This window comes from Zingiber officinale, chromosome 2B (assembly GCF_018446385.1).
Source record: "Zingiber officinale cultivar Zhangliang chromosome 2B, Zo_v1.1, whole genome shotgun sequence".
Lineage (NCBI taxonomy): Eukaryota > Viridiplantae > Streptophyta > Magnoliopsida > Zingiberales > Zingiberaceae > Zingiber > Zingiber officinale.
The window spans coordinates 110,625,159-110,637,590 of NC_055989.1; the positions used below are offsets into that span (position 1 = coordinate 110,625,159).

At 39.0% G+C, this 12,432-nt stretch overlaps 1 protein-coding gene across 1 annotated transcript in view; it reads left to right on the plus strand.

Moving 5' to 3' along the window:
• Positions 1–4,267: 4,267 nt before the first annotated feature.
• LOC122048568 overlaps positions 4,268–12,432 on the plus strand; it is a 32,919-nt gene continuing 24,754 nt past the window's right edge. The window contains exons 1-2 of the mRNA XM_042610119.1: positions 4,268–4,328; positions 4,389–4,536. Of these exons, the coding sequence (XP_042466053.1) occupies positions 4,268–4,328; positions 4,389–4,536 (209 nt within the window). The remainder of the gene's footprint in view (positions 4,329–4,388; positions 4,537–12,432) is intronic.

A 12,432-nucleotide genomic window follows, 5' to 3' on the forward strand; every position in this document is an offset into this window, starting at 1 on the left:
TGATGGAAACGTGGTGGTATTTCTTGTACTATACGTAGATAACATTTTTGGTAGTTGGAAACAATATCAAAGTATTGTCAGAAGTAAGGGTATGGTTGTCCAAACAATTCGATATGAAGGACTTGGGAGAATGTATATATTCTTGGGATCAAAGTAATAAGGAATCACAAGAAAAGAATATTTTACTTATCCCAAGCTTCATATATTGAAAAAATCCTTGCTCGTTCTAAGCATGCAGAACTCCAAGAAAGGTTTCTTACCTTTTGGGCTTGGAGTAGCTTTATCTAAAGAGATGTCTCCGAAGACATCAAAGGAGATAGAGGAAATGAAGGCAGTTCTTTGTGCTTCGGCTGTCGGAAGCCTAATGTATGCTATGCACGAGATTAGAAATCTATTTTGCCAAGGGCATAGTTAGCAGATATCAAAGTAACCCTGGACAAGGACATTGGACTGCAGTAAAGCATATATTGAAGTACCTTAGAGGCACTAGAGATTATATAGCTTGCAAGGCAGTTAATTTGGTCCCTGTAGGTTGCACGGATTTTGACTTCCAATCGGATAGGGACAATAGTAAGTCAACCTCGGGGTTTTGTGTTTACTTTAGGAGGTAAAGTCATAACTATGGAAGAGTGATAAGCATAGGTGTTTTTCTGGACTCCACCATAGAAGCTGAGTATATGACAAGCCTCTGAGGTAGTCATAAAAGCTGAATGACTCAATAACCTCAAGATAGACTTAGAAATGATTTCTGGTTTGTCCAAAGATTATTACAATTTATTGTAATAATAGTGGTGCAGTAGCAAACTCGAAGAAACCATGAGTCTATAAGGCAAGTAAACACAATAGAGCACAAGTACCACCCAATACGAGAAATCTTATAAATGAGGAGAAGTTGTTGCTGCCTAGATTGCATCAGATGATGACCTATAGATCTTTTCACTAAGGCCTTTAAGGCAAGAGCTTTTGATGGTCATGTTAAAGGGTTGGGATTCAGATGTATGACAGCAGATATGGCAGTTTAGTCTTTTAGTATAAGTGGGAGATTGTTAGGATGTATACTAAAAGCCTAGCTTTTGGTATAAATATTTATCTAGAAATAAGAATCACATTGGTCAAATGTCTACATTTATGATAAATGTAGTTGTTCAATTAATTTATATTGAAGATAACATGGTATGTGGTGTCACACACAGAGGATCATGTTATCAGTACCTTATAAATTATAAACAGTAGCTCACGACCAAGATGGAAAGGAACAAACCATTGGAAGGTCGTAGTGTAATTAGGTATTAGTTTATCTTAACTATATAATTACACTAGTACACTTAGAGTGTATTGAGTAGGACCATTAGAGATCGTTTCTTTTATACTGACTTTATAAAGGAACAAAGACCTCAGTTATTATAGAAGTGTGTGCTCTTAATCCTAATATAATAACAAGCACATATATTTGATATTTATTTCTTTAATTTATCAATGGGTGAGATTTAGTTCGATAAATCAATAAGCCCGATAAGTTGGGAAATGATATCACTTATAGTGTGTGTTGTTGATTATAGAAGGAAACTGTGTCCTAGTAATCTAGGTTGAGAATGTCCCCAAGAGGAGCTCATAAGGATTGTCATGTTAAACCCTGCAGGTAGACTTAGTCCGACATGACGATAAGGTTGAGTGGTACTACTCTTGGACTAAGATATTAATTAAATGAGTTGTCAGTAACTCACTTAATTAGTGGACATTCGACATCTTAAACACAGGGAGACTAACACACTCATAATAAGAAGGAGCCCAAAATGTAATTTGGGATTGGTGCGGTAGTTCAATAATAGTTCTCTAGTGGAATGAATTATTATTGATAAAATTAAGTTGTGTGTTCGGGGCGAACACGGGATGCTTAATTTTATTGGGAGACCAAAACCAATTCCTCCTCTCGGTCCCTATCGTAGCCTCTTAATTATAGAGTACTATACCCACCTATACCCACCTTCTTACCCATCCTATAGGGGTCGACCAAGCTAGGGCCGACCATGGCTTGGTTCATGGGTGAATTCATGTGGCCGACCCTAGCTTGAACTCAAGCTTAGGTGGCTGGCCCTATTAAAATAAAAAGGAATTTTAATTTTAAAACTTTTTCTTATGTGGATAACATGATTTAAAAGAGAGTTTAAAAATTTAAATCTTTCCTTTTATAAGATTCTACAAAAGATTAAAGAGCTAAATCTCTTTCCTTATTTGTAGATTAAAAGGTTGACTTTAATTTTGGTAAAAACTTTTCTTTTAATCATGTTCATGATTTAAAAGAAAGTTTAAAAATTAAAAATTAAAAATTCTCTTTTATTAGTTTCTACAAAAGATTAAGAAAAGATTTAATATCTTTCCTTATTTGTAGATTGAAAGGAAATTTTAATTTTTAGAGATAATTTTCCTTTTTGAAAATTATCCACATGTTTAAGAGAAAGATTTTAATTTATAAAATTTCTTTTTTATTAACCAATCATGAAGGGATAAAAATTATTGGAGAAATTTTTACAAATTTTCGGAAACAAATTAGGAAGTTTTAATTCTTGTTTTAATTAAAACTCTCCTTGTTTTGGGGAAAGAGGTGACCGGCCATTGTAATTGAAAAAAGAAAATTATTTTAATTAAAATAATTTTTTCTTTTTCATGGCAAAAGAATTAAGGAAATTTTATTTAAATTTCCTTATTTGCCAAAACCAAGGATTATAAAAGAGGGGGTAGAGGTGCCTTCATAATGAACAACTCTATTCTTTTTCTTCCTCTCTTTTCTTCCTAGGTGTGGCCGGCCCCTAGAGGTTCCACTTCCCCTTCTCTCTTCTCCTTCTTGTGGCCGAGACTTCATCACCTCTTGGAGACATAGAAGTGGCCGGATCTAGCTTGGAGAAAAGGAGAGAAATGAGGCTTGTTTCTTGCATCCCTTGGAGCTTGGTTGGTGGAAAAAGTTCTTCATCCTTTGGAAGTTTTTGCTTGGCCGAAACTTGAAGGAAGGAAGAAGAAGGTGCCTTGGTGGTTCTCATCTCGGAAGATCATTGTCCACACAATGTCCGAGGTTAGAAGAGGAATACGGTAGAAGATCAAGAGATCATTAAAAGTTCACAAAGAAAGGTATAACTAGTAATTGTTTTCCGCATCATACTAGTTTTATTTCTTTGTAAAAATACCAAATACAAGAGGCATGTGATTCTAGATTTCGAATTAGTTTTCGATGTTGTGTTCTTTTGTTTTCTTTTCGAACTTGTGCTTTGATTATTCTTTTTGGTTAACCTAGAGTTATTTAAGGAAATTAAATATTAAGTTTTCTTAAGAGGCTTTGTCAAGGCGGTGGTGGTTGCTCCCATATCCAAGAAGGCCATGTGCCTCGCCATGCAGTCCTGGAAGCCAAAGTTGGAAATTAATATTTAATCAACTTTGTGACCTAGGTGATTTGGATCGAACGTGTTAAGTTCCGCAGGAGATCCAAGTCTAAACTTAAAAGAACAAATAAATTAAACTTAGGATCAAACGTGTTAAGTTCTGCAGGCAATCCAAGTTTAATTTAAAAGAACACATGGTAGCTAGGAAAAGATTCAGACCTTTATACAAAATTTTTGTACAATGGAACCGATAGGTTTCCCGAGTAGTAACCAACATCCTCCTCCTTACATCCCTGAACTTTGGTACACTTCCTCTTTATCCTTCTTTAATAGGGATGAAGTGGATCAAATGAAACTTACTTACTATATCCCTCCCGATTATTATATTGTTATTCCTTCTACTTACAATCGTCCGCACACGCCTCAAGTCGACTTCCTTACTTTTTTCAAAGATCAACTCTATGATGACCTTCGTTTTCCTCTACATCTCTTTTTTCTAAAGTTTGCGCCTATTTTCACATTCCCTTACAATAGTTAGCACCTAACTCCTTCAGGCTACTATGCAGGGTTGTAGTGCTATTTCGTTTCTATAGAATTCCTCTACACCCCTATATTTTTAATTACTTCTATTATATAAAAAAAAATTGAGTCGGGTGTATTTCTTTTCCAAGCACGAGTGGGCGCTGTATATTTTGACAAAATGCCCTCTTCTAACAAGGGCTAAAAATCTCACTATTTTTACCTCAGACTTCCCGACTCGGTGACCTTCCTGACCGACTGGCAAATAGAGTTACCCAATCCTCCTGAGTTGGGTAAATATCAATGGGAGCTGATCTACCTCGAATTCGCTGCCTAGCTGACCGATTAAAAGTATCACATTCACAAGTTGTTGATCGATGGCGTATTCTATATGTTTGGGCCGAGTTCAGTCCGTGCTAGGCAGCCAAGGCCCTTTTGGTGAGAAATTCCTTCATATGTTGTTTTTGGGTCTAATTGATTTCCTTTTCTATTTTGCAGCTAGAGTGATGTGGAAATTGTTACTGAGTGAATCCACCAAATTAATTGATGAAGAGCTTGAAGTTCACGGAGTCACTGAGCTGGAGAGTCACGGGCTTTTGCCGGTCGGACCATCAGAAGAACTGATCGCAAAGAAGGAGCAAGTCAAGTAGCAGGGAGTGACACAACTGCTAACACTAAGGAGCTACCCTTGAGCGCCCTTCCTTGATGCTCATCATAGTTCCTTTAGAGTCCACAACTTTGGCTAAACCATTGATACATTGCCAACGTCGCAAAAGGCGTCGCGTGGAGACTCCTATCCAATCGGTGACCTTCATTCCACAAGCATCTGTTGTCACGTCGACCGTGCAACCACCGCCTTAGCTAGGAGAAAGCTCCACATCCGTGATTCCCGAAGTAGCGACCGGTCGGATCTTCCCTGCTTCCTCCGATCGGACTCCCTAGCTGTCCAAGTTGCCTGCGAACCCCCTCCTTGCTCAACCTATATTCTATCTGATGCAGCCGCCAACTGAACCAGCATGACCAATGTCAATGATACTCTCAACTCCTCTCTCCAAGTCCAAAAGTATGTACAAATCCACTTTGATAGAGCCCAGCGAGTTGAGCAAACAGAAGAAATCCAGGTAGTCCTTAGGTTGCCTACCCAAGACTTTTTATCCACGCACACTGTCGAATCCTTGGCCCCAGAGCATAAAATAAGGATCCAAGTATCCTTGGCCCAAATTCGGGCGGATGCACGTGCCCGAGTGGCCACAGTTCTCTTGAGGAGCTAGTTGATTGCTTTAGTCAATGGCCCATCGGGGTAAGCTTTTTACTATCTTTTGACTTCCTTACTTCCTTTAACCTCCCCCCCCCCCCCCTCCCCTTTTCATTGTGATAGTTCTGGGTAGATAGCTCGACACTTAGCCAGAAATTGGCCTAACTAAGCCATGAGCATAAGAAGTTGCAGGACTCGACCGGTAGAGTGGGCACTACCCATTATCAATCTAATCGGCTCTCACAAGAGGTAGCCCAACTGAAGAAAGAGCTAGGGACCCAATCTGGCAGTTACTTAGGTCTGAACAGGCATTAATCTTAGAGAAAGACAAAAATCATGACCAAAACGTCCAGCTCAAAAGGCTAGTGAAGCACTCCCAGAATTATGAATCACGTATCGACTCGGCCAACACTAGAAAACTTAGGGCCATCGAAGATTTAGATATTAAAAATAAGGAAGCTCGTGCTTTAGCCAAGAAGATTGAAGAAACAAAAGCTGCTCTTCTCACCGTGCAGGTCAGCCGAATGAGTGAGCAAGCGACACAAGAGTTTCAGCTGGGGAGCACCAACGAGCCTTCACTAAGAAAGATGTCGAGCTGAACCCTTTGAGAGTCGAGTTGGAGGCCTCTAAGGCAGAGCTTACTAAATACAAAGAAGAAAAGCCCGATCAGCTGGAAGCTTACTAAATTCAAAGAAGAAAAGCTTGATCAGCTGGAAGCTTTCATAGTGGAGTATCTATGCTTGTGGAGCTTCAATCAAATGTTGGCCGATCGGAGCAACAAAATGTTCAACTATGGTTCTGAGGGGACCATCAAGTAACTAAAGGATAGCGGCTATCTAACCATGGAGATCCCTAGAAATTTTATCAAGTATCATAAAATTCTGGAGATCATTCCTGAGAATGCCTTTGCTAACCTTACTTAATTCTTCTTTTGAAGTGCAACGATCTTTTAAAAATCTCTAACAATTATGTTCATGTAAGAACTAAATATTTTACCTTGTCCGCATGCATATATCATTTTTAAGCCTTCAACATTTTTCTGCCTTAACATTTTGTGGTATTTTTTGCTTTCCATGCCTTGCCCAAATTCATAATAAGAATAGAAGACTAACGTGAGAGAGCAAACTCATATATAACTCAGTTGATTGGCATGAGAGTATAGGACTTTTTTGTGAGAGCAAACTTACATATAATCAGCTGATTGACACGAGAGTCTGGGACTTGGTCGTGAGAGCAAAATCACTTATAACTCGGTCGATTAGCGTGAGAATTTGGGACTTGGTTGTGAGAACAAACTGACTTATAACTCGGTCGATCAACGCAAGAGTCTGGGACTTGGTAGTAAGAGCAAGCTCACTTATAACTAGGTCGAACGATGCGAGAGTCTAGGACTTGGTCGTGAGAATAAGCTCACTTATAACTCGACTGATTGGCGCGAGAGTTTGGGACTTGGTCTTGAGAGCAAGTTCACTTATAACTCGGCCGATCGGCACGAGAGTCTGGGACTTAGTCGTGATATCAAGCTTACTTATAACTCAGTTGATCAACCCGAGAGTCTGGAGCTTGGTTGTGAGAGCAAGCTCACTTATAACTCGGTCGATCGACGTGAGAGTCTAGGACTTGGTCATGAGAGCAAACTCACTTATAACTCGACTGAATGGCGCGATAGTCTGGGGCGTGGTCATTGAGAGCAAGCTCACTTATAACTCAGTCGAACAGCGCAAGAGTCTGGGACTTGGTCGTGAGCTCAAGTCCACTTATAACTCGGCCAATCAGTGTGAGATTTTAGGACTTGGTATTGAGATCAAGCTCACTTATAACTCGACTAAATGGCGTGAGAGTCTAGGACTTGGTCATAATAGCAAGCTCACTTATAACTCGGCCAAACAGCGTGAGAGTCTAGGACTTGGTCGTGAGAGCAAACTCACTTATAACTCGGTCATTCAATGTGAGAGTATGGGACTTGGTCATGAGAGCAAGTTTACTTATAACCTGGCCAATTAGTGCAAGAGTGGGATTTGGGCATGAGAGAAAATTTACTTATAACTCAACCAATTAGCACGAGAGTATAGGACTTAGCCATTTTCCACTTGAATTTACCTGCATTCATTGAATATAAAATTTTAGAAATTACATAAGTTCAATTTAAATGAACTATCAAGCCCGATAGTGTTGTAAATGGTTTGCACTCCAAGGTCGATCCAAGTTTTTCCCATCTGCATCTTGCAGGTAATAGGAACCTGAGCTGAGCTTCTGCATCATCTTGTATGGCCCATCCAGGGTGGCTCCAACTTGCTGACATCCCCGATCGGCTTAACTCTTTTCCATACTAGGTCGCCAACTTGGAAAGATCTCAGAATGACCCTCCGATTATTTCTCTGCTTCTTTCTTTTTCGGTAAGTCATTAGCCGATTAGCGGCCTTATCTCTAATTTCCTCCACTAAGTCTAATTCCATAAGGGGGCCGATCATAATTTTCCTTGTCATATAGTTGTATCCGATCTGATTCAACACCGACTTCGATGGGTACAACCGCCTCTCCTTCTTATACTAGATGGAACGGGGTTATGCCAGTAGCCTCTCGAGGGGTTGTTCGATGAGCCCATAGTGTTGGTCCTTTGACGGCCGACAGGAGGGGGTGAATAGCCCTGAAAATGAAAATCAACCCCTTTCTCGACTTTTCAAACTTAGTTTAAAAAATACTTGTTAAATAAAAAACTAATTAACAAGATAGAAAGAAGAGACAGATTTTTTTACTTGGTTTGCAATCAGGAGATTGCTAGTATAAGATGTTGAAAGCTCACTATCAAATCTCTTTTTGACGAAGAAACCACTTATAGCAGTTTAAGTACTAGATTACAAAATCAAACAGAAAGAAGATCATTTTCAAATGTTGTGTTAAACTACTAAAACTAGGGCTCTATTTATAGCTTGTTGGTTGGATCTGACCATTTGCTGACGTGGCAGCTCCAGGTGCCTGGAATGGGTCCGGGCGTTTGGGCATGGATAAAACTTTATCCATGATGCAACGGTGTGCAACAAATAAAACTTAAGTGGTCCAGGCACCGAGAACAGCTTCGGGCGCTCGGACTGTGTTGACTAATAGCTAAACAAGGCGCATCGAAGAGGCACCCTGAGTTGTGCCCAGGGGGTCCGATTCTCCTCCGTTCCAACTACGTTCGCTTGGGTGATTTTAGTAATCCGAAATAGGGCTTACTCGAACTCATTTTCTAGCCTTCTCCTCGAGTAAACTTCCACTTCGGCTTCTCGTACCTTGAAAAATATCGCGCACTTACTTCTCATCCGCCAACGTACACTTTCACAACACCTCGTCCCTAAGACACACTGAGCCCATCGACTCTCTCCCGTGACGTCTTTCTCGCTAGCTGTGTCTTTCGCTCAACTTCGTATACTCCTAAGTTCCTACACACTTAGACACAATGCATCAAACAAACACAGGACCTAACTTAACTTGGTTGATCATACCAAAACTACCACAGAGTACCAACACTCTCTCCCTTTTTGATGTGGATCAATCCAAGTTAAGTTAAGGTTGAATATGTAAATTAAAGCATTAAAAAATAACATGAAAATAATTTCAATTAATAGACATATTATGCAATTTATAAATATGCAAAAATGTACTTTCCCCCTAAACTTAACTTCTAATTCTTCCCATTTGATCACATTAAAAATAGGAGTTGTTGGTGCATGAAGCACCATACGATCGAACCTGCGTTTTGATAATAGTAAAGGAGTTCAAAGTTAAGCTATCTTGCTATCTAAAAAATTAAACTAAGTGTTCAGGAAAGTCCTAAATAATCTTAGGCAAAAGAAAATCCTAACTGTGGTTAGGCAGGTGGAAAGTCCTAGTTGCAGTTAGACAACAAAGTCCTGGTCCGGGAGGACTGGGCGAATTCTTGGTTGGTCAAAGATTTTGGACGAAATCCTAGAGTCGAGGACTCTAGGTGAAACCTAGGGGTCGCGAACACCAGGTGAAAGATTGGACGAGTCATGGAGCGGGCATCCAGCATGAAGTCCTAAAGTCTTAGACACTGAGCAAAAGTCCAGACAGTCTAGAGGATAGATCTAGAAAATAATAATTTCTCTTGAGATGAGTAGGTGAGGACGTGTTCCCCGAAGAGGGAACAGTAGGTGTTGATTTGATCTAAAGTTTCAACGAAACTCAAAGTCAGGACCGAACAGTCTGAAAGTTATTAAAACTTATCTTTCTTTAAATATTATTGCTTGGACTAACCTTGTTTTGTAAAAAGTGGAAGCTAGAAACATAGTGGTCCGGGCCCCCAGAGTTGCTCAGAGCTCCTTGAGTTGCTCTGAGAGCCCGGAGTTGCTCCGGGCGCTCGGGATGCCTCAATGAAGGGTGCCCTAGTCGACCGCCCTAGCGGTCCGAGCGCCCGGAGCTACTCCAACCTCCCAGATGGCCAAATTTTATTGACTTGCTGAGCTGGAGCGCGACAATTGATCGACCCATGCCAGCATTCCAGGTGCTCTAAAAGGGTCCGAGCACCTGGACTTGAATAAACTTCAGGGATAAAGTTTCAACAAGAATTCGACACGTCAGCACGGTCTAGGCGCTCGGGGAAGGTTCCAGGCGCTTGGAATAGATTATAAAAAGAGGCTTCGACTAGTGGCTCAAAGACAACATTCTGAACAACTTTCGCTTCTTCATGCTGCTCAGAAAACACATCCTCTACACTCGAAAGCTACTCCGACGATGATTGTGCTGAAAATCTAATCCTCCAAGTCGTCAGTATTGTTTTTATTCAAGTTACTTGTGTTCAAATTATAAACATCTATTGTAACTTTATGATTGATTAGTATTTGCCCAACGAAAGCACTCTCACGTACGAGACTTGGAGTAGGATTTGCCACAGACTCTGAACCAAGTAAATCTTGATCGAGTTAGCATTGTTCTTTTATCTCTTTCTTTATTCCACTGCCTTTACTCTCTCCGATTGTTTTAAAACGAACGTGAAAGCCACAAACGTTATTCACCTCGTCACCCCCCCTTCTAGTGCGTCTCGATCCTACAAGGGTATGCTCTAAATATAAATTGGAATTAAATACTAAGGGATACACAAACTAGATTTGTGATTAACAATTAGAAAAATTTAGAAAATGAATTTTATGATTTATAAAGCAATTTAACCAAAATTATTTTAAAAATTATTTTTATTTATTAAAAATTTTGAAAATTTTTATATCACTTAAATAGATATATCTAAAGCAGTAAAAAAATTTTTACCAATAATGATGAATAATTTAAGAAGTAATAAATTAGTTGCTACATCAAGATGTAATTTCTTTAAAAAATATTTAAAAATAGTTTTTAAGCTAGAAAAATCTTGAAAACTTTTATGAGAATATAATACAGCAAATATTTTTTCAAAAAAATTAAAATTTTAAAAATTGAACATTTGAGAATTTTTAATATTAAAAATTAGTATTTTATAAAAAAATTCACAAAAAATTCAATAACAGTATAAAAATTTTGAAAACGTTTTCCTTTGATAGATACATGATAAGTGTTTAGAAAAAAATAAAGTTTATAAAAAATAAATTTATAAAATATTTTAAATTAAAAATATAATTTTTTTTTTAAAATCACAAGAAATAATTCAACGATAAAAAAATATTGAATTTTTTTTACATATTAGAAATGAAATCTTCTTTCTTAGAAAAATTAATATCTAATTAATTTCAAAAAGGAATTATATGGGACAATTTATTTGAGAATATTAGACAATTTAAAAATATTAAATTAAATTAAAATTAGAAATATACATAAAGAATTTAATCTAAACATGATTTGAAACTCAATATACGTTGTTTTCTACCAGATTAATCAAGTACTTTCTAGGAATATATTTTTTTACTCTTCTGATTTAACCCTTGTATTAGTCTTTGATAATTTCTAACATTTGAAGTAGTAAAATTTGAACATGTAGAATTTTTTAAATTTTCTATTTATTCTTTCAATTTAACATTTTTAATTTTTAATTTATCAAAATCTTCTATTAAACATGATTTTACTAAGATTATTTTTATTTCTAAATTCTCTTTTTTTTCAATTTTTTATTTTTATTTTTCAATTTACACATTGACTTAAACATGGATTTTATACCAAAATACAGTTGATCAAGAGGTAAGAGACATACCTCACTTACCATGTTGGATCTGAAGCTAGATTCTCTCTCTGCATCGCTGCATTCATCTGATGTTGCTCCCCCTTCATCGATGCTAGTGTTGGATCGTGAAGTTTCGCTAGAGGGGGGCGGTGAATAGCGATTATAAAAATTCGTCGAAAGTAAGCGCAGCGGAAAAGACGAAATTGAAACAACGCTAACACAAGAACCAATTTTACTTGGTTCGGAGCCTTTGGCGACTCCTACTCCAAGGCCCGCACATAAGGGTGCTTTTCGTTGGGAAATCCACTAGCAATTCGAAGATTCAATTACAGAGTTTAACTACAGAAAAGCTAGAACAAGAATTACCGACAATAGAAAATAAGAAGAGGCGGACAGAGCTTTGTCGGAGATCTTTCGCAGCGTTGCAAGAGCGCAGGAGAGCAGGTTTCAGTTCATTCTGAGTTGTTGTTGAGGCTCCACCCCTGCCCCTTCTTTTATATGAGGCTCGGGGCGCCCCGGATCCCTTTCGGGCGCCCTGGTGTGACGTAGCAGGTTCAACCAGCGAGCTCCATGTGTCGACGCCGCGATCAGGATAGAATTCATCTCCGGGTGCCCGGATACCCTCCGGGCGCCCGTACCACCTTTCTCCAGGGAACATCTTTCCTGCAAGACAAGGTTAGTCCGAGGCAAATAGATAATGTATATCCTATAAAACAAAGTGTTAGCACAGTTTATAAGTTCAATATAAAAAGTATGACTTAGATTTCGTCTTTCCGAGACCGGAATCTAGTCACGATCTCGACTTAGATATCCGAAATGGATCTAAGCCTGATCGACGCCTAATGTTCCCTTCTCGGGAACGCGTCCTCACAGTCATTCCCTTCCAGTGACTTACCTTTACTCACCTGCTAGACGTCCGGTCAGCCCTTCGACCCGTCTGGACTTCTCGCCAGCTATTCGGTCAGCCCTTTGACCTAGCTGGACTTCTCGCCAGCTATTCGGTCAGCCTGTCGACCCGTTCGGATTTCATGCCAAATGTCCGATCAGCCCGTCGACCCATTTGGACTTCTCGCCAAGCGTCCGGTCAGCCCATCGACCCGCTTGGACTTTGTGTCAGTCATCCGGTCAGCCCGTCGACC